The following is a 25151-nucleotide window of genomic DNA, read 5'->3' as shown; positions in this document are numbered from 1 at the left end:
CAGACTCGGGCTCAGCATCACTTATGGGTGGAAGTAATACACTAATCATAGTGTGCATGCATGCGTGCGTGGGTGGGTGTGTGCATACTCCAGAGGCCAACATCAGAATGTCTCCTTAATCAGAATGCCCTCCACCCTCAGTTAGGCTGGGTGCCCAGCAAGCTCCAGTCTGTCTGCCTTCACCTCCAACACTACTTTACAGATGTGCACAGCCATGCCCAGGTCTTGTGTGGGTTCTGGGGATCTGAGCTCAGCCCATCATGCTTGCACAGCAAGCACTAATTACTGAGCCATCTCCCAGCCCCCCTTTCTGGTTTTTGTTGGCAATATTTTAAACTTTTCTTGACAGGATTGGGCATGGGACTTGGGGCTATCACATGCTAAGCAAGTGTTCCAGTGACCCTATACTGCTTAAGATACTTTATTTTGGAGTAACGAGTATATTTAAATATAAGTGTAAGGAAAACAATGAAAAGCTGGCCCGAGGCTCAGCTCTGTAGTCCTAGCCACTTGAGAGATTGAGGTAGGCAGATTAGAACTTCAAGGCCTGCCTGGTCTCCAAATGAATAGCACAAGACCTGGAAGATGGATCTGTTGGCAAAATGCTCGTCATGCAAGAATAGCAACCTGGGTGTGATTCCCCAGGACCCATGTAATCCAGTGATGGAGAGGGAGACAGGAGGATTCCGGAGCTTACTGGCTAGTTCTTCTACCTAGAATTGGCAGCCTCCAGGTTCAGTGAGAGTTTGGAGGGTAACTGAGGAAGAAGCCTGATATTGACTTCTTGCCTCCATATTCCTCCAAAAATACCCACAAATAAAGAAATAAAAAGTTTTAAAAAGCGCTAAATATGTACAGTGCTTACCTAATGTGCACATGAGATTGACAGTTCAGTTTGCAGCAAAACACACGCACGCGCATGCGCACGCACACACACACACACACACACACACACACACACACACACACTCATGCACGCAGACACATGCACACAGGCACACACACACATATTCACACTCATGCCCAGAATAATAGAGATGACACATCCCTTCCCAAACCCCTTGTTAATGACTGTAAAGCTGTGGCCGTGTCTCAGAAGGACACGGGCACTGTTGCAGTGACTGAGTGGTTCCATCACAGATCCCTCGTGTTGTCTTTATAGTCCTGCCTCCTTTCCCCTCATCCTTAACTGCTGGCAAGTACTCACCTCACGCAGGTCCACGTGGGAACAGATGACAAACACATTTTAGTGTGCGTGGTTAAATTTGCTCTAGAAAGGCCCAAAGAACACCCCTAGTTTCCCTTTAATGTTTAGGTCCTCATTCTTTTTTCTGTGTTTTAAAAAATGCTTTTATGTATACACAGTGTGTGTGTGTGTGTGTGTGTGTGTGTGTGTGTGTGTGTGTGTGTGTGTGTGTGTGTGTACATGGGGGGGGTGTCTGAGGAGGCCAGAAGAGTCAGATCTGGAGCTGGAGTTATAGGTGGTTATGAGCCTTCCAGTGTAGATTCTGGAACCAACTCAGGTCCTCATTGATAGCAGCAAACATCCTGCCTGGCCCCTCATATGCTAACCTTACATTCATTTATTGCAGCTTTGGAGTTTCTGCTGTGAGCCGGTCATCACTGATGTGTGGGTACACTGCCACTGAGGCTCCTACACCTGACTGGGCACAGTTTGTGCCAGGCATTGCTACAGAGCCTTTGCTTAAATCGTAACACCTTTTAGGGGTTGGGGCGTTGATGCTATGAGCTAGTCTCTCTGTGTACTCCAGTGTCTAGTATGGCTTGCTCTCCAGCTCCTGGCTGGTTTTCCTTATTCTTTGTAACATCCATGCGAGATAGAGAATGCCTTTTTGTGTGGATTGTGTTACCGTGGCTCAGTAAGTTAAACATCTTGCCCAGAGTCCTGCAGGTGAGGAAATATGAGAACAGAGCTGTGTCCAGGGCCGTATGTGAAGCCCATGCCAGCCTGCTGTCCCCTAGTGTTGCATCCCGCACAGGGCCTCCTCAGACTCCTTTGCTCTGGCTCTCGCTCTGGCTCCCTTCTCACCCATGCTCACCCTGCAGCACGCTCTTTGCTGTGATGCTGCCTGTCCTTGCATGTCACTCCTGTGTCCTCTCTACCCTGCATGTCTGCTCTTCCTAAAGCAGTCTCACTATGCCATCCCACAGCTCAGTCCATCTGTCCCTGCCTGATGTTAAACTCCCTGCCTACCCTTCTCACTTCCTTGTGCACCCCAGCATGTCTGTTTATTGAGTACCTGACTCCCTGCACTGAGAGGTTGTGGACTTTCCGGCAGAAGACTTTAGAATTTGACCCAAGAACCCAAGCAGATACCTTATACCCCTGTCCATCATGTGTCATAACTTACAGGGCTTCTGTGTAGCCCCAACCCAAACAGAACGCTCCAGAACTCAAGGCACAGTCAGGTGCACCCCCCACCCCACTTCACCTTTCTCCTGTGTAATATTTATTGTCTATACAGTTTATGTATGTCTAGTATCATGCCAGGTAGCACTTCTTTGGAATTCTATAGTTTTCCTGCTCCTGAATGTGCTTTCTCTCCTTGAGTCTTCTAACACTAAGTAGATGTGTCAGATACTCCCATTTGGTAGAATAAACAGCTCTCAAGGAGGAACGCACATTCACGCGCCATGTGCCCAGAGCAGTGAGGCTGCTCTTACAGCCGGGTTCTCATTGTGTTACCCTGGCAGGCCTAGGACTCCCAGTCCTCCTGCCTCCTGAGTGCTGGGACTGCAGGTTGATGCTCTTTGGGTGTTTTGCAGTAGTGCAGTTCGGAGCCTGACCTTGGAAGCCTGGAGATAAGCGAGGGACAGCGAGGGACAGTGAGGGGCAGTGAGGGGCAATGGGACGTACCGAGAGTCCAGGAGCAGGTTTGTGCTTTTCTGTGTAGCTTCAGGGAAAATGGGTCTCTAAGCCTCAGTTTCCTTGTCGGGATCATCCCTGGCCTGCCTCTGGGTTATTTCGATGTAACCCAGTATGGTGATGTGGTGTTCATTGCTAGTTTTTATTTGAGCACTTATATTTACAATACAGATAACTGTCCTAAATGTTTTTATTTAAGCAGACGTGTGCGTTTGTGTATTCATTTATTGGCAAATTTAAGGATTTGTTTTTCATTATGTGTATGGCTGTGTGACTAACTGAGTGTGGACCATACACAGTGTGCATGGGGAAGTCAGAGGAGTCAGATTCCCCAGAGCCACCTGATGTGGGTGCTAGGAACCAAACCCAGATAGGTCCTCAGGACCTACTCTTAACAGGACATACTCTTAACAGCGTAGCCATCTCTCTAGTCCTTATTTTTATTTTTAAAAAGGATTTATTTTATTTTAAAGTGTGTGGTGTGTGTGTACATAAATAGAGGTTCTTACAGCAGCCAGAGGCATCACATCTTGAGCTGGAGTTACATGTGGTTGTGAGTAGCACAGCATGGCTGATGGTAACCATGGTAACCATGGTACCAGGGTAAACTCAGGTCCTCAGCAAGAAGAACAAGATCCTTTAGCCACTGAGCCATCTCTTCAACCCCTGTCCTAAATATTTTAATTTTTAAAGTTTTATCTTACATATATTTGTATCATGTATGTACCAAGCCCTTGGAGGTCAGAAAAGGGTATTAGATCCCCTAGGGCTGGAATTTAAGGACAGTTGTGGACCTCTGTGTGGGTGCTGGAATGAACCTATGTTTTCTGCAAAAGCAGCCAGTGCTCTTAATTGCTGAGCCATCTCTCTAGCTCCAACTTCCGTTCTCCCCACTGAGCAATCCGCTGAGCCCTGAGTGATGCTTTGAAATGTGTTCTGTAGATTGTAGATGCTCTGAGTGGGTTTAGTATGGTTGTCTGGGCAGGGGTGGATAAGGAAGGGAGAGCAACCTGGAGACTGCAGGGAAGCAGAGAGGTAGGTCCTGATGGTTCTGGGCAGATGTGAAGATACAGAGAATGTTTTGGTTAAGAGTTAACCTAGCATATAAAGTGACTGGCTTCATTATGGCGTTTTTACAGGTGGTTACCATCTTCCTGCAGAACTGCAGTCTTGTCAGTGAAGGAAGACAAGTATGTTCAGGGATCTAGGTCCACATCACAGCCAGGGGGCCCAGTGGTTAGTCCCCAGGCCAACTTTGCTAAGGAATCAGACCCTAGTCTTTGATCTGTGAATAATAAATGAGGTAGCATGTGAAAATCTCTCACTAGAATAAGTAGTTTCATTAAATTAACACCATTTGTTTTTAAATTATGAAGGCACTATAACATAGCTAAGGAATTTTGTGAGGTATAGAACTATAAAAAATAAGTTAGCTTGTTGGGTCCGATGTTAGAAGACAAGGTCAAGGATATAAGAGATGAGGACTTGGTCCAAGGGAACAGTGAGGCCTTAGCTTTAGAAAACTGTCTTCAATAATCCGTTGAATGTGACATCTTGGGACATCTTGGGATCCGAGCCTGGCCTGACACAACAAGCAGAGGAGAGACAGAGTGACTATGGGGACCTCTGATGTTGCAGGGGTGAGGAGCTGGGACACTTCCTGGCTTTCTCTGTGTGAGCATGCTTCCATTTCTGCCCTTCTGTACTGTAGAAGTTCAGACCCTAGTCATGGAGGATTGGAACCTGGGTCCAGATCTCTCTTTGGTAGGGTGACACAGAACAACAGAAGGGGCTGGGAGTCCTTGTGAAGGCTGTAAGCAGCTGATCATTTTGAAGTGGCCCTTGATGCTTGGGGACCTGCTGAAGCCTCACTTTCTGGGGCTGGGGACAGTGATAGTGAAGGGTACAGGTGGGAAAGAAGTGTCAGGGCTCCAGAGCCCTGCGCTCCAGTGCTGAGGATTTTTTGACGACCCATCCTTGGGTTCGGGTGAAGGAGGGGAGCACTAGGACCCAGAGGCCAGCACGCTTCCTGACAGTCTAGAGCAGCACTAGCGCAGAGTGAGACTCATCAGCTGGCAAGCGGGGCTCAGTGTCTCTGGGTTCAGGAATCCTTGGGCAGTAGAAGGGACTTACTCTTCAGCCCCATCACTGCCCCTGCCCCTCCCGAGGGAGGCCCATGGATGGAGGGAGGTCCGTGGTTGACGGCTTCTGAGCCGGTCCATGCAGGCCCATCACCCTGACCCCTCCTGCCTAGGTTTCTGCCTTTCTCTGTCTTTGGCTGGCTGGGGGAGGGGGTAGAGTCCGGGTGAGCAACATGGCCCAGAGCAAGAGGCACATGTACAATCGGGTAAGTGGCCCCAGTCAATATGGGATGGCCCTGGGAGGGCTGCTGGAACAGGCCTGGTGCCTGTGGACATCACTTGTGTGGGGGCTGGGGAGGCAGGCTGGCTCTCAGCTGAGGTACTCACACACTGGGCTTCTGAGGAGCCTTCAGGGCCCTGACAGTGGCAGGCTGGACAGGCTACCCCACCCACCCACCCAGTTGGGTCCTAACTGGGACCCAACCAGACTTGACCTCTGACTACAACTGGCTCTGAGGCTTGGGATTGCTGAGGGGTCCAGTCTGTCTTTGACTGGCCTGTGGGTCTGAAGGCCTTGCTGTGAGGCCCTTTTCAGATGCCCTGGTCTGCCTCTGCTCTCTCCTATGTAAGATTAGATTTGCGTCTACAGTTAGAGCCACCTGATTCTGAGAGGCGTGTTGGGAGGTGTGGGAGGGTCTTTCTGAGTTTGTGTCCAGCCTTCCTATCACTGGCAGCTTCCTTTATTGTCAGGCCCATGAGATTTTCATTGTCCCTGGTATGGTTTGAGGTCCCCATATCCCTAGGAGCTCTGCCTTACCTTACTGGTGGGGCTCGATGAGGAAAGGGGCTAGAGGGTGACAGCTCGCAAGGGTTTGACTTCCCAGGCTTGGGCAGGACTCCTTTCTGAAGCTAACTGTGCCGTGTGTGTGTGTGTGTGTGTGTGTGTGTGTGTGTGTGTGTGTGTGTGTGTGTGTGTGTGTGTGTGTTGTGTTTGGGGGAGTAATGGGAAGGAGCCCCTGGAGTCTTTAGGCCCATTGGGGGGGGGGTCACATTTTCTTGCCTTATTTATTTGCTGTAATCTCTCTGGTTCATGGAGCAGCTATTGCTAAAAATGGCTTAGGTGTGATTTTCTTCCAAATCATGGTCTGATTTGGGACCTAATTTTATGTGTTCTGTCATCACGGATATGTAAGAAGCTGGGTACAACCCAAGGACAGTGTCTTTGTACCTTTGCTTGCCCAGATGAACTACTGGTCAGGGCTTGAGGACAGTGAGGGGCTAATTTGAGGTACTTTGTTTGTTTGTACTCTTTTTTTTTTTTTTTTTTGTGACACCATGGCCTCCAGAGCTTGGGGGAGAGCAGACAGAGTAGGACATGGGCCAGGAGGAAGGAGCTGGTGAATGGGCTGTAGTCAATAGCCCAGCAATGCCAGGTGGATATGTAGATGGACTGACATCATCACGGCACAGTGGCGGTTGTGGGCCTGGAAAGAGGTGCAGTTCTATTCTTCTGAGAAGTCTAAGCAGATGTGCCGATTGATGCATGCCTGTGAGCCCAGCATTCAGGGGGCTGAGGCAGGAGGACTGCAAGTTCCAGACCAGCCTAGATAGTACTGACAGTCTGTCTACAATGAACAGTAACACAAATTGTAAAAGGCACACATGCGAAGAGGAGGAAGAGGAGGAGGAAGAGGAGGAAGAAGGGTGGAGTGGGGTGGCCAGTGGAGAGGGCCACCCCTGAGCTGCTAGCTTTCTTAGGTCTGGTTCCTGGGGCAGGGTTGTGGGGATCCTGGTCGGAATTGAGTTGTTTGCTTGTTCTTGTCCTTTCCTTGGGGACAGTACACCCTAGAAGCAGCCAGATGGTGATGTTCAAAGATGTTCAAAAATTTGTTATACAATTTAAATATAAATTCTTTTAAAAATTCCAGTAGATTCTAGAGAATTTTAGAGTTTTGATTTTTAAGATTGTTGTTATTGCTGGTGGCACACACTTTTATCCCAGCACTTAGGAGACAGAGACAGGCAGATCTCCAAATTTGAGGTCAGCCTAGTCTACAGAGTGAATTCCAAGACAGCCAGGACTACACAGTGAAATCCTGTCTCTAAAAAACAAACAACAACAATAAAAGGATTGTTTTTATTGTTCATTTTTGTTACTATTTTTCCCTAGAGGTTTGTCTTACTGTAGGCTGACCTGGAGCTCATCATGTAGCCCAGGCTGGCCTCAAGCTCTTGGTAATCCTCCTTGGTAATCTTGGTAAGTCTAAGATGCCCAAGTGCTGGAATCCCATATGTGCTCTATCAAAACAAGCTTTTTAAAGATTTCTTGAAACAAGGTCTCATTATATTGCCTAGGCTGGCTTTTAGCTTATATATAGCCCGGATTGGCCTCAAACTCATGGCTAGCCTCCTGATTCTGCCACCCAGGTGTTGAAATCCTAGGTGTATGCCATTCTGCCTGGCTTTGGCAAAGTTTTGGACATGTCACTGATGTTTTCAGAGGAGAGTTTGTGGGCTCACTTTGCCCTGAGAATGGAGTTTAAAGACATGACTTGTGGTAGTTTCTCAGTCCAGGGTCCCATCTAGAGCCTCTGACTGACCATGCTGGTGTATGGCTTATTTGCAGACGCCCAGTGGCAGCAGGATGAGTACAGAGGCAAGCGCCCGGCCCCTGCGGGTCGGCTCCCGTGTGGAGGTGATTGGGAAGGGCCACCGTGGTACTGTGGCCTATGTTGGAGCCACACTCTTTGCCACTGGCAAGTGGGTGGGCGTGATCCTGGATGAAGCAAAAGGCAAGAATGATGGTACCGTTCAGGGAAGGAAGTATTTCACATGCGATGAAGGCCACGGCATCTTTGTACGCCAATCCCAGGTAATTCACCATGTGAACCTGTGCACGTTGTACACATGTGGTGCTTGTGTGTGCACAGTGCCTGTGTGTGTGTGTGTGCGAGCGCACTCACACGAACATCTGTCGCTTGTGCTGCTAGTGTGTCCTTTTCCCTAAGTGGAATGAGAGGCTGTGGATGGGAGAAAGGCAAGATCAAGTCTAGGGGAAGTACTCTGTATCCCAGCCTGCTCAGGAGCTCAGGAGGGACCCGTGTTATAGGCATTCTCAGTCTGACTGCTTTGAGTATGTTCTTTGGTCTCAGATCCAAGTATTTGAAGATGGAGCAGATACTACTTCCCCAGAGACTCCTGATTCTTCTGCTTCAAAGACCCTCAAGAGAGGTACTAGTTACTGACGTTGCGTCTTCACATCCAAGTCTCCCACCCTTCTAATAACAGGGCGTCTGCTCTCTTTCCTTCTATCCTTCCCATCCCATTCAGACGGTTCTTACCCCTTCCCCTTTGTATAAATATATTTTGTTGTTGTTTGCTTTCTACAGAGGGAGCTGATGCAGCTGCAAAGACCAGCAAACTGGTGAGTGGTTTGACAGTGTAAGGGAGGAACACAGGGAGGGAGGAAGCCCAGGGCTGAGTAGGTGGAGGCCGTAGATGGTCTGGTTGAGTTAGACTTGTAGTCGACTAACTTCCCCTAGAAGGACACATTCTGGGTATGAATTGCTACATTAGGACTAGAATAAAGGTAGTAGGGAAACTGTTAGAATCTAGACATTTTGGGTCAAATAGGATTGAGCTGAGGGGGGATTGGAAGGACAGGCCTAAACCCAAGAGTGTAGCCAGCTTTCTACCTTCTGGTATCCAAAGATGCCAAGACAAGATGGTGTAAGGGCAGATAAGGTGCGGTGTGGAGGGAGAAGCAGATCTTTTGTTCACAAGTGTTGTAAGATGCATGCAGAGGCCCTTTCCAGCTCCCTTTGCCTCTTCTGCAGACGGACCCTTGAGGGACCCCTTCTATGCCCAGGGCTCGATGCTTACCTAACCTCCCTCTCGTGTGTTCACCTGAGTTGATGTTAACACTTATGCACAGGATGTCTGTCAGGCCAGTCTGTTCTCTAACTCTGACCTTTCCTGCTCCTCACGCAGCGGGGACTGAAGCCTAAGAAGGTGGTGTGTTTACTGTTGTGTCTGGCTGGGTGGGTGGGCTGTGAGCCCCTCCCACTCTCTTGCATGCTCCTCACCCCAACTGCTGCATGCATGTGTGTGTAACCATGGGGCTGGGCTGGCCAGAGGAAATGGCAGTTTGTCTTCTATCAGGTTGGGGGACCAGGCCAAATCAGCACTCCGCTCCTTAGAGACAGACAGTTCTTCCATGCTCAAGACCCCCAGTTAGAGACTCCAGGTGCTCGATAGCAAGTCACAGCTCAGTTGCTTTACAGGGCCTTCCCACTTAGCCAGGCTTGGCGGTAGAGGGAGGGCATCCTACAGCACTGGAGCTGAGGAAAGTGTGGTACAATGGTTGTGTAAGGAGGGGGTCAGGATGTTGCCTGCCTGCCGTTGAATCAATGCTGCCGTAAACGCCCAGCTTACCCTGCCCAATGGCTTTCACTGTCCCCCTCGACTAGTATTTGCCCAAGGAGACTCATTCCTCCTTCCCCAGGATCTTGTCTGTTCCACCCCGTCTCTTCCACAGACTTTTCTTTAGGTCTTTTGAGAGGGTCTTACATTGTAGCTCAGGCTAGTCCAGAATTCACTATGTAGACCAGGCTAGCCTAGAATCTGTGGCAGTCCTCCTGCTTCAGCCTTAGTGCTGGGATTACAGGTGGGCCCATCATGCCCACCTCCTCTCCATGGACTTTTAAACACTTAAATTGCTGCCATGACCACTTCCTTACACCAGCCGTTGCCTTGGGGCTCTGCACTAGTTCGTCCTGCCCTGCATGTACCTGTGTGAGCTGTGTGTGCAGTACTGGGAGCCCTTTGTTGCCAGCCTGTCTCAGGCCTTCCTGATGTCGCATGGGAAACTTTTGGATTGGGACCATAGGAGGGGGAAAGGAAGCTCCTTGTGGGCGTGGAAAACACTTGGAAGTCTTACCATGGTAGAAGCCACAGACTAGGGCTTGTTTTTGATCCTGGGTCCTGGGTCCGGGTAGGAATGGGAGTGTAAGGCAGATAATGCTGCAGAGAAGCTGGGCACGTTCCAGACACACGAGGACTTGCTTCATCCCTGGAGTGTTGTGTTGTGGTTGCTGCTCCAGTTTCTCCTCCTGTCGCTAAATAGAGAAGAGCATGAAACTGCAGTGTAAGTCCTGGCTGCAGGCTGACATGACCCTGGTAGGGGCCTGAGCAATGTCCATGTCCTGGTGAAATGTGACAGCCTGGCCTTATGCTACAGCATGTTCCCTGCTCTCTCCAGGCTTACACCCTGATGGTTCAGTCCAAGCAGAGCATTTAGCCAGGATTCCCTATCATCCCACACAGAACAGCGAGGTCCAGAGCAGAAGCCAGTGTGTGTGTGTGTGTGTGTGTGTGTGTCTATGCGGATGAGTGTTTTGCTTGCATGTATATAATATATCTGAACTGTGCCAATGGAGGCCACAGGAGGGTGACGGATCACTCTGGGACTGAGTTACAAAGTGATTGCGAGTCACCAAGTTGGTGCTTGGAATTGAAACAGTCCTACACAAAAGCAGCCAAGGCTCTTAACCTCTGAGCCATTAGCCCCCCCCCCAAACCAGTGTTTTGAGAGGGAGTCAGGAAAGAATGTAGGTGTCACAAAAAATACCTACCCTTTCTAGAAAGCCCTTTAGACATAGGCTTTGATCTCTCCAGCTTGGAGAGGTGAGGGAAGAACCCAACATTATCGTTAGAGCTGTTGCTATGCCACTGTCATGTCCCAAGATTCCTTAATCACTGTGTGCCCTTCAGAGCTGGGGCTGGGTGCTGGAGGGGTGCTCTGACTGTGTTCCGAATAAGAAGCCTAAGGGTTTCGCCAGTGTGTGCAAGAGAAGTGGACATGGATGGGCTTTTCAGGGGGAGTATAACTGTGACATAGATCGATGGAGCCGGCAGGCCCTCTGTTCCTGTCCACAAATCCCCTGGCTCCATGAGGTGCTGTTTCTGCAATGGCCCCTGGCACAGCTTTTTGGAGCAAGGTCTTAGAGGTAGAGGAGAAGAGGAGCGCCATGCCAGAACGTGGTGAAGGGACTGGGAGGAAGGGCGGCTTTGCGCAGGACTTAGTACCATCAGGAGGAGGAGGAGCCATCCGGTTCTGGGTGGTTGCTAGGTGACCTAGGACTGATAGCTCCACCCCCATGGAGCTGAGGAGGGTGGGTGCATGACGTCAGGTGGAGCTGCTGCTGCTGCTGCTGCGGCCACTGAGACTGCCATCAGCTTAAGCTGACGACCCGGGCCAGGCAAGGCTCCGGAGCCTGCTGGAGCTCACAGTCGGCTGCCGTCCTGCTGTGCACCTGCCAGGGCCTGTGTCGCCGCAGCCGCCTTTTGCCGGCCTGGAAGCTAAGGCTGCATTGTTGGGATTTGATGCACTAATCTCTGTCTCCGCCGCCTTTCCCTCCCTCCCTCCCTCCCTCCCTCCCTCCCTTCGTCTGTCTTTCCTCCCTGTGTTTGTCTGCCCTCCTCTGTCCCTCCGTCTCTTTCCTCTCCTTGCTTTCTGTGGTTTTCTGCAATGATGAGACAGGCACCGACAGCCCGAAAGGTACTCTTGCTTGCTCTGGTCCTGCTGCTGGGTTGCCAGGGCGATGGAAGCAGGCTGCTGGGGTGGGGGTGGGGGCTGATTGACTTCATCAGTCTACCTGGCTGGGGGAGGAGGGTAAGGAAGAAGGGGTGCAGGTAGGGAGAGGTGTGTGTCACTACTGTGCCCCACCCTGGACATGTATATGTTCCTTGATCTACCTGCTTTGGACTGAGTCTGTACCAGGCCTTTTACCCAGTGGCCTCACAGGCTTGGGCTTCAGGCAGACCCCACTGCAGTAGGGGCTGGGAGGGTTTCCTGGGGTCAGTGCACGAAGCAGGCCTACTTACCAACCTTTGCTGGAATGACTTACAGCTTGTTCTCCCAGCATCCTGCCTCCCCGGAGCTTGGGCTAGGGAGTTTACCAAGGCAGGTTGTGGACCCTAGAATAGTTTTTGATCCACAGCTGAAGTGAATTAGCCCTGAGCAGAGGGTGGAGGTTGGCCATCTTGGACTCAGTGTCTGCTCAAGCTGAATCTTGACTTGCTAGAGCCCCAGGCACAGGCAGCAAGCCTCTGGGAGTTGGCGCTAATTGCCCCTTAGCCACTTCAGAGTAACCCAGAGGCCTCCTGGGTTGCTTTGGGAAGAGTGATTTCTGAGGGTTGCTGCCCACCCCCACTTCCTCCAGCTGGAAGGGTTACTTTGCTGAGCTGTGGGCTTTTACTAATGCAGTATTCACAGTAGTGACACCTGAGCCCTCTGCCCTAGGGAGGGACCTGCTGCAAGGCTGGGAGGGGATCAGCCCTTTTCTGTCTTAGTGATCTAAGCTCTCATTTCTGGGTGTCTGCACTCCTGCCATGGGGCCGGGTCCTAGGGTGTCCTCTCTAGAGTCTAGCACTTGAAGGAAGAGGCTGACTTGGGGAAGTCCTTGGGAGAGGTGGCTGGGTGGGGCCCCTAGGCTGGTCTCTGGAGGCCTTCTTGCCAGCTGCTGCCTTTGGTCTCCTGTGGCTCAGCCTAGAGACCAGACTTGTGGGACCTACAGAGGTCTGAAGGGGTGAGGCCTACAAGGGTTGGGTAAAAATGAGGGTTCTTCAGGCAGCAGGAGGTGTGAGCCTGGAGCAGGGACCCTGATTCCCCATGGGAGGTAGTGGGGCAGGGTTGGTGGGCTAGCCTTGTCCATTGCTGCTTCTCCTCTCATTGCTACCTCTGTCCTCCTGCCACGACTCTCTTTCCTGGCTCCTCCTCTTCTGGCTCCTGTCGCCTGTCCAGACCACAACCCGACGGCCCAAGGTGAGAACAAGCAGGTCTCTGTAAGCCACTGCTCAGTGCACATATATTTCAGGCATGTGCATGTATGTGGGCATGCATGCTAGCAAGTAAATGTTGGTTGCAGTATACCAAGGGAGAAGAGGAGCTTGAGGCTGGTAATTGGACTCCCTGGGAAAGTGATTTCTAGTTCTTTTTTGTTTTTATGTATATGAGTGTTGCCTGCATGTATGTATGTCATATGTGTGCCCTCAGAGGCCAAGAGAAGGTGTCAGATATTTTGGGATATGTGAGTGCTGGGACTCAAACCTGGGTTCTTTGGAAGAGTGGCCAGTTACTCTCCTGAGGCATCTTTCCAGGCCCTACAACTTGTAATATTTGAGAGGCCATCTTAGCCAATAGATTGGGTGTGGGAGCAGTAAGAAGGGTTATAGCTAATCAAGACAGGCTTTGATCAGCTTGGAAGGGTGCAATGAAAAGAAGGGAGTGCTCTGGGTGCCTGGGTGAGGGTGGGAGCATTTGTGGAGCATTTGTGGGTAGTCTGGTGTTCAACATTACCGGGGCAGCACTGTCTACCCCAGGGCTTGTGGCTTCCTGAAAGCTGGCCAGCCCCCCCACCCCCCTCCAGCCTCAGCAGGAGCCTGGATTCTGTGACTTAGTTAGAGCTTTGTCCTGGGTGAGGAGGTAAGGGTCGGCTCTACTTACCTTGCTTGGAGGGTAGTCTGTACAGTTTCCATCTCAGCCCAGTAACCTATAGGATCTGTTGATGTATACCAAAGCAGAGAAGACTAGAGAGGCTTACCAGGAGAGCAAGCCTCACTCCACCCTTTCGGCCCCGCCCTCTGTGAACAGGACAGTTGAGAAGTCTCTAATCTGTTCTTTGCTTCTGGGAATGACATTGAGGCACTTTTTTCTGCTGGGGGAGTTGGACATGAGCCCAGCAAGCTAGAATGGAGTATTAAGAAGTTGCTAGAATGATCAAGTGGGTCAAAGGGGAGTTCTGGGGGTGAGATCCTGTTTTGAAGGTTAGGGCAGAGTGGGGAGGAATGTGGACACAGTGCCAAGGGAGGAACCTTATAATCTCATGTCTCTCGTCCTCTCTTCTTTTTCTCCACTGTCCATTGTCACTGCTACTTTCAACTCTGTCATTGTCCTCCCTTGCCCCGCCTTTGGTCCCATTGTGCTTTCATATACACTCTCTTTCTCTCCTCTGCCTCCTTTCCTTGTTCCCCCTCTTCCTTCCACACTCCTGTACTCTGTTTTCTTCGTGGTCTACTCTTGTCCTCTCACAGCCTACTCGCCCAGCCAGTACTGGGGTGGCTGGGCCCAGTAGCTCCTTGGGCCCCTCTGGATCAGCATCAGCCGGTGAACTGAGCAGCAGTGAGCCCAGCACCCCAGCTCAGACTCCGCTGGCTGCACCCATCATCCCCACACCGGCCCTCACCTCTCCTGGAGCAGCACCCCCACTTCCTTCTCCCTCTAAGGTAAGGACGGAGTCAAGGCACCTCTGCAACCCTGACCAGGGTTGGGGAAGACCTAGGACCGGAGTCAGAAAGAGTGGGGACATAGCGTGCTCCTGGCCGAAGTGTCCCCATCCTTCCTGCCCTTCTATATTCCCTCTGCGTCTCTCGTGCCGCGGTTTCCTCTTAGCTGTTCGTAGGCCACCTGCTCCTGGTTCTCAGTCTAGGGAAAGGCTTTTATACATTCTTATCTTTGCTTCAGCTCAGTTTTGTTAGGGTGGGGCAGGAGCTGTGCACAAACCATGGGCTTCCTCTTGGCAGGAAGAGGAAGGGCTGAGGGCCCAGGTACGGGACCTGGAGGAGAAGCTGGAGACCTTGCGACTGAAACGCTCAGAAGACAAAGCAAAGCTGAAGGAGCTGGAGAAGCACAAGATCCAGCTAGAGCAGGTGCAGGAATGGAAGAGCAAAATGCAGGAGCAGCAGGCGGACCTGCAGCGGCGCCTCAAGGAGGCGCGGAAGGTGCACCTCGGATGGAGCTGGTGCGGGGCAGGTGGAAGGACCCAAACAAGGGAACTGGGAACTAGGCTGGGCTATAGGGTGCCCCGGAAGAAAGGGCAGTGTGGGAGTCGCTCTGGCTGCTCCACTGACTTCTAACCTCCAGGAAGCCAAGGAGGCGCTGGAGGCAAAGGAGCGCTACATGGAGGAGATGGCAGACACAGCCGACGCCATCGAGATGGCCACTCTGGACAAGGAGATGGCCGAGGAGCGGGCCGAGTCCCTGCAGCAGGAGGTGGAGGCACTGAAGGAACGAGTAGACGAACTCACCACAGACTTGGAGATCCTCAAGGCTGAAATCGAAGAGAAAGGTAGGGGACCAGGAGCAGGAGTGGGGCCAGCTGGTGCAGCAGGACTGGCATGAACACCCCGTCGCTCTTACAGGCTCTGATGGGGCTGCGTCCAGCTACCAGCTCAAACAGCTGGAGGAGCAGAATGCCCGCCTGAAGGACGCCCTGGTGAGGTAGGCCTTTCTCTGTCCCCTCCTGCCTCAGGTGTCAGCACTCGTCACCTTGTGACGGACCATGCTTTCTGCCATCTCTGTCTTCCCTTTGACTCTTTCCTTTGCTGCTTCCACTTCTGCACAGGATGCGAGATCTCTCTTCCTCAGAGAAGCAGGAGCATGTGAAGCTCCAGAAGCTCATGGAAAAGAAGAACCAGGAGCTGGAGGTTGTGAGGCAGCAGCGTGAGCGTCTTCAGGAGGAACTGAGCCAGGCAGAGAGCACCATCGATGAGCTCAAAGAGCAGGTCTGAGAACACAGCCCTCACCCACCCCTGCAGCTCCCACTGCCCCTCCTGCAGCTGGACCCTTAAGATGGCACTTTTCCCTGTCCCTTCCCCTTGACACAGGTGGACGCTGCTCTGGGAGCTGAGGAGATGGTGGAGATGCTGACTGACCGGAACCTGAATCTGGAGGAGAAAGTGCGAGAATTACGGGAGACTGTGGGGGACTTGGTAAGAAGAGAGCAGATCCCTGACTTCTGACCCTGATGGAGAATATTTGGAGGGACCGTTCCGCCCTGCCATCTTGACCCTGCCTGTATGCTCTTCCCTGCTCTGCCGTCTAGGAAGCGATGAATGAGATGAACGACGAGCTGCAGGAGAACGCACGCGAGACAGAACTGGAGCTGCGTGAGCAGCTGGACATGGCAGGTGCCCGAGTAAGGGAGGCCCAGAAGCGAGTGGAAGCCGCCCAGGAGACGGTCGCCGACTACCAGCAGACCATCAAGAAGTACCGCCAGTTGACTGCCCACCTACAGGTGCCTGCCTCGCCCCTGGTCTCTGATCAAGGTAACCCTAGGGTTCCCAGGACCCACTGTGCGTCACTGTCTGCTCTCAGGATGTCAATCGGGAGCTGACAAACCAGCAGGAAGCGTCTGTGGAGAGACAGCAGCAGCCACCGCCAGAGACTTTTGATTTCAAAATCAAGTTTGCTGAGACCAAGGCTCATGCCAAGGTCAGGAAAGTGGGCACCTTAAAGTCAGGGGTGTTGGAGAGCCCGGGCAGAGGAGGGGTAGCTGTGGGCTGACTTGGGGTGGGGTTCTGGGCTCGGTGCTTAGGGTGGCAATTGTGGAAGAATCCTGGCCTGGACTTAACCTAGAAACAAAGGGCCTGGTGTTTCTGCAGCTTTGCCTCCAGCCTGAGATCCCTTCTCTCTGTCCTTACAGGCGATCGAGATGGAGTTGAGGCAGATGGAAGTTGCCCAGGCCAACCGGCACATGTCCCTGCTGACAGCCTTTATGCCTGACAGCTTCCTTCGGCCAGGGGGAGACCATGACTGTGTCCTGGTGCTGCTGCTCATGCCCCGACTCATCTGCAAGGTATGGCCAGTGAGTCAAGAAAACCATTCAGTGTGCTGTGAGCCAAGGCACTGAGGGTGTGAGGGGAAGGGGGCAGGCACCAGCTGTCCACATAGCCTCTGAGGTAGGGCGGGTACTCCTGCTCAGCAGGGGCTCAGTGAACACAGCCAGCTGCCACATTCAGGAGCCCTGTGTCTGCATTCCACCAGCTGCACATCAGAGTGTTTGGAGAAAAGCCTTGTGCATGCACAATTTTTCTCTCACTGTTCTCTGAACAGTCCAGTATATCCTTGGTATCACTTAGCTTGTGTTAGGTACCATCAGTAACCTAGAGGTGGTTTAACATGTACAGGTGTGTGCACATAGGTTACATGCAGATCCTGAGCATTTTACATGAGGCAGTCAAACATCATGTGTTAGTGTTTACAGGAGGGGTCTGAAACCGGTCCCCTCCAGATAGGAGAAAGTGTCCAAGGAGGAGAAGGAGCCTCCTGGTGAGGCAGTTGGTGATTTCTTTAGCCGAGGGTAGAGGTTACTAAAGGAATGACATTTAAACTGGAGTAGAGGTAGCCCTGGGTGCTGGAGGATATGTGGCAGGGACTCTAGGCAGATTACGACCCTGCTCTGCCCTGAGCCTCCTGCCTGTTAAGAGCCGTGTCTGCTCCTCCTCTCGTGTTCATCCCCTGCACATAGTCACTTAGCTGTGTCATGACTCTTGGACCTGTGTTCTTTGTCCTCAACTCCCAGCTCCAGTGCCCTGGTCTTCTTCCCACAGGCAGAGCTCATCCGGAAGCAGGCCCAGGAGAAGTTTGACCTGAGTGAGAACTGTTCTGAGCGGCCTGGGCTGCGAGGGGCTGCTGGGGAGCAGCTAAGCTTTGCCGCGGGGCTGGTGTACTCACTGAGTCTGCTGCAGGCCACACTGCACCGCTACGAGCAGTAAGAGACTCCTCGGCCCCTCCCTTGTACCCTGGGCCATGTAACTGCCTGGAGACCGTGCCCTCATGGAGCCCCTTTCTGGTCCTCAGTGCCCTCTCTCAGTGCAGCGTGGACGTGTACAAGAAGGTAGGCAGCCTGTACCCGGAGATGAGTGCCCACGAGCGCTCCTTAGATTTCCTCATCGAGCTGCTGCACAAGGATCAGCTGGACGAGACTGTCAACGTGGAGCCCCTCACCAAGGCCATCAAGTACTACCAGGTCTGGGGCCGGAGTTCAGGTCGGGGGAAGTGGCAGGGCAGGAAGGGATTCATACCTACTGAGAGCTCTTGCCAGGGTGTACAAGGTTTTATGGCCGTGGTTGGCTTCTTGGGACCAGTTTGCTCTGCTTTTCTTTTTATTGTTGTTTGGGGTTGGTTTGTTGCTGTTGAAGGGGAACAGTATAATTTTTTTGTTTTGTTCCTTTGAGACTGGGTCTCATGTAACCCAGGCTGACCTTTAACTTGCTGTGTAGCGGAAGATAACCTTGAACTCCTGATCTTCCTGCATCCATCCCAAATGTTGAGATGCATGTATGTACATGTGTACTGTGTGGTACAGTGTACATGTAGAGGTCATACGACAACATGAAGCAGTTGACTCTTTCCATCATATGGGTCTTGAGGTTTGAACTTGGGAGCAAGTGTCTTTATCACTTAGCCATTACTAGCTGCTTTTATAAGACGGCATCTCCCTGTAGCTCAGGCTGGCCTCCAACTCCTGATGCTCTTGGCTTAGCCTCCCCAGTGCCAGGATTATGGGCCACCAGTCCCACATCTTGTTTATCTGATGCGAACTTGTCTTGTGATGTCACTGCCTAGAGGTTTTAGAAAGCTTTGAACCTCTGAAGACCACAGTGTCTCCAGTTTGGGAGTAGGGCATCCCCCAGCTCTTGCCCTTCCCAGGACTGAAGGCTGCCTCTGTTGTCCTCCCCAGCATCTGTACAGCATCCACCTCGCTGAGCAGCCCGAGGAGTCCACCATGCAGCTGGCTGACCACATCAAGGTGACGTGTCTGCATCGTGACTAAGCTTCTGTAGAGATGAGGGAGGGAAATGGGACCGAGAGGTCTGTGAAAGCAGAGGACCCGTGCACACGGGACAGAAGGGATGAGGATGGTGATGGAGCTCCCGTGAGGGGCCGAGACTCATGTTTCTTTCTGTACAGTTCACCCAGAGTGCCCTGGACTGTATGAGCGTGGAGGTGGGGCGGCTGCGTGCCTTCCTGCAGGTGAGGGCTCACCTGGATCTGAGGAGTTCTTCCCTATCCTTTCCCCTCCCCTCCCCCAGTGCTGATGGCGGCTTTCCTTCTCCCGAGTAGGGTGGGCAGGAGGCAACAGATATTGCTCTTCTTCTGCGAGACCTGGAAACATCCTGCAGTGACATCCGTCAGTTCTGCAAGAAGATCCGACGGCGAATGCCAGGGACGGATGCTCCTGGGATCCCAGCAGCGCTGGCCTTCGGCTCACAGGTTTAGGGCTGAGCAGAAACAGGAGGGGCCGAGCACGTTAAGATCCGGGTCTGGTCAGGGGGTTGAATTGGGAAGCCAGGAAGTGTGATGGTGGACCAGGATGGGCTCCTGACTCTGGCCTGTCACACAGGTGTCTGACACACTCCTGGACTGCAGGAAGCACCTGACGTGGGTGGTAGCTGTTCTGCAGGAGGTGGCAGCTGCAGCCGCCCAGCTCATCGCCCCCTTGGCAGAGAACGAGGGGCTGCCCGTGGCTGCACTGGAGGAGCTGGCTTTCAAAGCAAGCGAGCAGGTTGGCCGGGAACCGTGGGGTCTGCGGAGGCCGTGGGGTCTGCGGAGGCTCTAGCTGTTGCCAGCTTCTCATACCTGCTCTTGGCTGTGCAGATCTACGGAAGCCCCTCCAGCAGCCCCTACGAATGTCTGCGCCAGTCATGCTCCATCCTCATCAGCACGATGAACAAGTTGGCCACAGCCATGCAGGAAGGCGAGTATGATGCAGAGCGGCCCCCGAGCAAGGTAGGTGGAGGTTTCTGGGGACTTAGCACCTTGTGGAGAGTGGGGAGACTGGAGGGAGGGGCGCCCTGCCTAAAAGTCAGGTGATTTTCCTGTGACTGGAGTGGTTTCTTTCCCCCGCTTCCACCATCTGACCCACTCTATCCTTCCCCTGCCTCCACCATCTGGCCCACTGTCTTTTAGCCTCCTCCAGTTGAACTTCGGGCTGCAGCACTGCGTGCAGAGATCACAGATGCTGAAGGTCTGGGTTTGAAGCTTGAGGATCGAGAGACAGTCATCAAGGAGTTAAAGAAGTCACTCAAGATTAAGGTATGGAGGACTGGAGAGATGGATCAGTGGTTAAGCGCTGCTCTTCAGAGGACCCTGGTTTGATTCTCAGCACTCACATGGTGGCTCATGACTATCTGTAACTCTAGTCCTAGGGGACCCAATGCCCTCTTCTGGCCTTTGAGGGCACCAGGTACACACATGGTACTCAGACATACATGCAGACAAAAGAACATATAATGTAAATTAATTAATTGAAACAATTAAGCTAAAGGCTGGGAAGTGTGGTGGGACTTGGCAATGTCGGGTGCTGGGTGGGAGCTGAGGAAAGAGGTGGGACCTGCAACTAGGGGTCATCTGGGAAGGAGCTCCACGTCCCACAGCCTGACGTGGTCCTGTGGCTCTGGGAGGATGCTGAGGAACTGAAGTGTTGCCTTATCTAGGGAGAGGAGCTGAGTGAGGCCAACGTGCGGCTGAGCCTCCTGGAGAAGAAGCTGGACAGCGCTGCCAAGGATGCCGATGAGCGAATTGAGAAAGTTCAGACTCGGCTGGAGGAGACGCAGACCCTGCTACGGAAGAAGGAGAAGTGAGCGCCGTCCTGGGGCCCCGAGTCCTCTCCCCGTCCTGCTCTGCAGTTTTCTGTCGATAATGACTCCTTTTGCCTTGTAGTGTGACTACCCCACTTTTCCTTTCCTACTCTCCTGTCTCCCTCCAGCCATGCCTCAGGTTGCCTCTGAGGGCCTGCCCTCAGGACTCGAAAGTCGTGGGCTGTGAGGAGGGAGGTGTCTGAACCCATGTTCTCTCCCACAGAGAGTTTGAGGAGACAATGGATGCACTCCAGGCTGACATAGACCAGCTGGAGGCAGAGAAGACAGAGCTCAAGCAGCGCCTGAACAGCCAGTCCAAGCGCACCATCGAGGGACTCCGGGGCCCCCCTCCATCAGGCATTGCTACCCTGGTCTCTGGCATTGCTGGTGGTAAGTATGGTGGCTAGGTGGCCTGGGCCCAAAGGAGGCTGACTTGACTGTCCTCCCTTCTGACCTCAGTTTGACTCCAGGTGCTTGCCTAGACCCTAGGTGTTCAGCCAAGAACATGCCTGCCCCAGTTTCACGCTGCCTATTTCATTGGGGTTTTATTTTCCTTGAAGATACGCTCACAGACCTCTGTATAAAGTAGCATGCGTGCTACCAAGACTGTCAGTAAAGGTGGATGGCGACTGAGTTAGGCCTGGGAGCTGTCCCTCTGGACCTGCCATCTGGCCTTTCTGTCTCAGCCAAGACACCAGAGAGGCCAGGCCACACTGCTGGAGTGTCCAGCCCTGTGTGAAGCCAGTATCTGATGGCCTGCAGTGTGCCTACTTCATTCCATGGCTTCCGTCCTGACCTATTCTTAGGTTCTTAATGAGGTTGGGGAGCCTTGTGTGGAGTTTGTGCCCTCCAGGCTGTTTCCCTGTCCCTGTCCCTCTCCGATCCCATTGCCCTGGTTTGTTTCTACCCCGCTTTCAGTATGTGCTTAAACATTTTCACTCAAGAGAACAATCTAGCCCCATGGTTAAACCACCAGGATCTCTGGCCTTTCCTCACTGCTCATCTTACCTGAGGTCTTGCCCTTATCAAAGGCCTAGTCATAGATATGATGTGACTCAGGACGGTGACCAAGTGCCTTTGTGACAGCGTGCTCCCACAGTATAGGCAGCCCCAGGTGCTTTGAGAGGGAACCTTTTTTTTTTTTTTTTTTTGGTTCTTTTTTTCGGAGCTGGGGACCGAACCCAGGGCCTTGCGCTTCTTAGGCAAGCGCTCTACCACTGAGCTAAATCCCCAACCCCTAGAGAGAGGGAACCTTTTGATTCACCATTTTGTGTTTCAGTACAGCTCTTAAACAAATTCCACTTCTGGATTAATGAAACACCCCATCAGACAAGGGAGGCACTTACCTCAGAGCAAGGGGAAGCCTGAGGAGCAGAGCAGGGCCTTCACCTCCTTCCCAGACTTTGCAGCTGGAGCACTCAGGGTGCAGAGGTGCATGCAGCCTCTGAGGTGTCCTGTGCCTTTCCTGGATGGAGCAGGGGTCAGGGAGGTGGGAGCAGCCTCACCACATGCTTCCTGCAGTCACTCAGTTTACCATTCTCTCAGAGGTGCCCTGACTCACGGCCTTGTCCGCCTTTATCTCCTTTACACCCCAAAGGCAGAGGCAGGGTCTTAGAAGTGTTGGTGGTGAGGAAAAGGGTCTTCTGCATGTTGTGCCCAGAGTTCCTCTGCTTTGTCCAATGTCCCCATATTATCTAATCGCTCTCTCTCTTTTCTGCTCCCCCATGGGCTCTCCAGAGGAACAACAGCGAGGTAGAGACCTACCCGGGCTGGGGTTTACCAAGGCACTGGGACTGGAGACAGCATCAGAAGTGGAGGTGGGGATGGGGAAGGTAAAGAGCCCAGTTTTCAATCCTGTGCACCCAGGACTGATGATATTCTGCATGCTGTTCACAGGGGGCACTCCTGGGCAGGCTCCAGGCGCCTTGCCAGGCCCGGGGCCGGTGAAGGACTCACCACTGCTGCTTCAGCAGATCTCTGCCATGAGGTTACACATCTCTCAGCTCCAGCATGAGAACAGCATCCTCAGAGTAAGGCACTCGGGAATGTGGGCCCTGAGCTCGGAGCATGCCTGCCCATCGATGGTCAGCCGAGGCCACTGGTGCCTCTGACCCACTTACTCTGTTCCTTCACCTCCTGACAGGGAGCCCAGATGAAGGCGTCCTTGGCAGCTCTGCCCCCTCTGCATGTTGCAAAGTTTTCCCTCCCACCCCATGAGGGCCCTGGTGGTAACCTCCTGTCTGGGGCACTGTATCGCAAGACCAGCCAGCTGTTGGAGAAACTAAACCAACTGAGCACTCACACCCACGTAGTAGACATCACCCGAAGCAGCCCGGGTATGTACTCTCTGCTCCTAGAAGATGGCTGCAGCCACCCTGACCCCGAGCTCTTCCCAGCAGTCTTCAGTGGCTTCAGGATTGTTTCTCTGATTCTTGTGCATAGTCTCTCCCTACTCTATCTCCCCCGTCTCTCTCCCCTTTCTTCTCTGATACTGGGGTCCAGCTGAGGGCCTCAAGCCTGCTACACTGGTGCTCTGTGGCCCAGGCCACCTCAGAATCAGAGCCGCACCAGCCTCGGCCTCCCTGAGTGCTGGAATTAAAGGTGCGCCTCCACACCTGCTCGGTACGTTGCCCAGGCGGACCTTGAACTTCAGACCCTCCTCTCCCAATCTGTCAGTGGCCTTCTAGGCCTTCCCACCAGAGCCAGTTTACTCTTTCTCTCTGAAGTGCTTGTTGTATGTGGGTTCAGTCCCCATGTGTCCGACCGTGCAGTCCGGCGGCTTGGATGGACTTAGTGTCCTGACATTTCTCCCTCCTCACAGCTGCCAAGAGCCCATCCGCTCAGCTTATGGAACAAGTGGCCCAGCTCAAGTCTCTGAGCGACACCATCGAGAAGCTCAAGGTCAGTCACATCCTACCTTCCCACACTGAGCTCCCTCGGATTATCCTGGGGTAGCCAGGCTCTCGTGGGTGCTCTGTGCTTGCTCTGTGCTCTGTGGCACACTGCAGTGCAGGTGGGAGGAGCTGATCGATAAATTCAGTCAACAAAGTGGGTGACTAGTGCCATCTTTAGGCTGGTGAGCCGCCAGTGCTGACCGGGTGACTCTGGGATGTGTGGCTGCAGTTTGTCATCTGAAATCACTGGAGGGGCAGCATGTTTGCAGCGACTTCCTAGACGCAATAGACAGAGTTAGGCCTTAAAGAATGGAGGCGTGTACAGGAAGGAGGGATGCTGGATGGGCCTAGACTAGAGACAAGAACAGAAGAGCAGTGATAGGAAGCCACCTTCCCCTGGAGCTAGCGTTGCTGTGAAGCGCAGGAGGTCTGGAGCTATTGACTGGAGCCCCTACATGAACCCTGCCTCCCTCCTCCTCCCCAGGATGAGGTCCTCAAGGAGACAGTAACTCAGCGTCCTGGAGCTACTGTTCCCACTGACTTTGCCACCTTCCCTTCATCTGCCTTCCTGAGGGTAAGGGGGAGCATGGGGCGGGAGACGGTGCTCCCGTGGGGTGGAAGAGGCCCAGCCTCAGAGCCTGCTTTACCTGGCAGGGCCAAGTCTGGTTTGCACAGGACCATAGGTGCTTCCAGCACGTAGAGATTGGAATATTGTAGCGAGCAGACTCAGGTTACCTTGCTAGACAACCCTTGCTCTCATTTGAAGCGTTACTGTGGTGTCAGAACCCAGAAGCCTGCTTCCCAGGGGTTGCCACAGTCTAGTACTCAAGAACCCTCGGTGCCTACAATCAAGAGAACCATTAACCTGAGGCCCTCTTTCTCTTCCCAACACAAGGCCAAGGAAGAGCAGCAAGACGACACAGTGTACATGGGCAAAGTGACCTTCTCGTGTGCGGCAGGCCTGGGACAGCGACACCGCCTGGTGCTGACCCAGGAGCAGCTGCACCAGCTTCACGGTCGCCTCATCTCCTAAGCACTCCTTCCCTGCCTTCCCTTTGGTCCCACTGCCCAGTGCACGGCCACCTCAGCCACTCCCGGGTTGAACCACATGCTAACCTCTTGAGTGGTTCACCTTCGCCTGGTCTGGTCAGGGTTCTGCTACTTCCGTAACCTGGGTTTGCCTGTTTACCCCTGGCCTCTTCCATATTTGCTGTTCATCTGCTCCCTCTTTCCTGAGGGGCCTCAGGGCACTGGAGGGGGCTGACACCCCTCCACCACAGATTGAGTGAGGTCTCCCTGACTGAGGACTTCACCCCGGGATTAAAGCAACTTCTGCTTCACTGCTTTCCGTGTGGCTCTGAGAGTGGGACTGGCTTTGGGACAGGTGGAGGAGGGCTGCTGTAGAAACCATGTGCCCGGCGAGGCTGGATGGCCTGCTCTGGGGATGGGGGCGGTGCTGCACCCTCTGTGTGCACTAAGCTGAGGGGAATGGAGCCTGGTGGGACTCAGGAGTCCATGTAGGAAGCTTGGAGGGCAGGAACCCATAGCCCATCCAGCTCTGTTCCACTCCCTGCAGCTTCAGTTTCTAGAGCTGGTTTTCATGCATTGACCATCTCTTTCCATCAGACTTGGGGCTCAGATTAACATTTACTAAAGCAGGGAAACTCAGGCAGCAGAGCAGTAAGAAGTGAAAAAAAAAAAAAAAAACTGCACTAAAACTCACTCCAAATCACTGATATAGGAAGCTGCTATTGTGAATTCTTGGGATTTCTGGTCTTGATTTAGAGCTGTTAAAATCCTTACAGGAGTGAGACTTGGGGGCCTGTGAGCAGCATTGTAGAATTTCAGAGTTAGTCTAGGCGCTCA

General features: G+C 52.8%; 1 protein-coding gene across 8 annotated transcripts in view; it reads left to right on the top strand.

Annotated features, from left to right (window-relative positions):
- Dctn1 (dynactin subunit 1) overlaps positions 1-24628 on the top strand; it is a 32639-nt gene extending 8011 nt beyond the window's left edge. For 2 of the 8 annotated variants that reach the window (XM_032906261.1, XM_032906263.1), the window contains exons 2-32: positions 7595-7840; positions 8121-8199; positions 8358-8392; positions 8959-8979; positions 11510-11527; positions 12773-12793; positions 14062-14253; positions 14551-14748; positions 14891-15095; positions 15169-15247; positions 15372-15531; positions 15634-15738; positions 15852-16043; positions 16124-16240; positions 16452-16604; positions 17359-17519; positions 17609-17777; positions 18492-18560; positions 18722-18784; positions 18875-19024; positions 19155-19316; positions 19409-19540; positions 19721-19846; positions 20248-20390; positions 20615-20781; positions 22129-22143; positions 22288-22421; positions 22535-22727; positions 23213-23292; positions 23770-23859; positions 24181-24628. In XM_032906261.1, the coding sequence (XP_032762152.1) occupies positions 7613-7840; positions 8121-8199; positions 8358-8392; positions 8959-8979; positions 11510-11527; positions 12773-12793; positions 14062-14253; positions 14551-14748; positions 14891-15095; positions 15169-15247; positions 15372-15531; positions 15634-15738; positions 15852-16043; positions 16124-16240; positions 16452-16604; positions 17359-17519; positions 17609-17777; positions 18492-18560; positions 18722-18784; positions 18875-19024; positions 19155-19316; positions 19409-19540; positions 19721-19846; positions 20248-20390; positions 20615-20781; positions 22129-22143; positions 22288-22421; positions 22535-22727; positions 23213-23292; positions 23770-23859; positions 24181-24318 (3795 nt within the window). In that variant the 5' untranslated portion in view covers positions 7595-7612 and the 3' untranslated portion in view covers positions 24319-24628. Of the gene's footprint in view, positions 1-4944; positions 5235-7594; positions 7841-8120; positions 8200-8357; positions 8393-8958; positions 8980-11400; positions 11528-12772; positions 12794-14061; positions 14254-14550; positions 14749-14890; positions 15096-15168; positions 15248-15371; positions 15532-15633; positions 15739-15851; positions 16044-16123; positions 16241-16451; positions 16605-17358; positions 17520-17608; positions 17778-18491; positions 18561-18721; positions 18785-18874; positions 19025-19154; positions 19317-19408; positions 19541-19720; positions 19847-20247; positions 20391-20614; positions 20782-22128; positions 22144-22287; positions 22422-22534; positions 22728-23212; positions 23293-23769; positions 23860-24180 lie in introns of those variants that run through there. The other 6 variants (XM_032906259.1, XM_032906260.1, XM_032906264.1 and 3 more) reach the window with 6 other exon arrangements.
- Positions 24629-25151: the final 523 nt, after the last annotated feature.

This window comes from Rattus rattus, chromosome 6 (genome assembly GCF_011064425.1).
Source record: "Rattus rattus isolate New Zealand chromosome 6, Rrattus_CSIRO_v1, whole genome shotgun sequence".
Classification (NCBI taxonomy): domain Eukaryota; kingdom Metazoa; phylum Chordata; class Mammalia; order Rodentia; family Muridae; genus Rattus; species Rattus rattus.
Note: the sequence above shows the minus strand (reverse complement) of the source record. Positions and strands in the feature narration are given on the sequence as shown.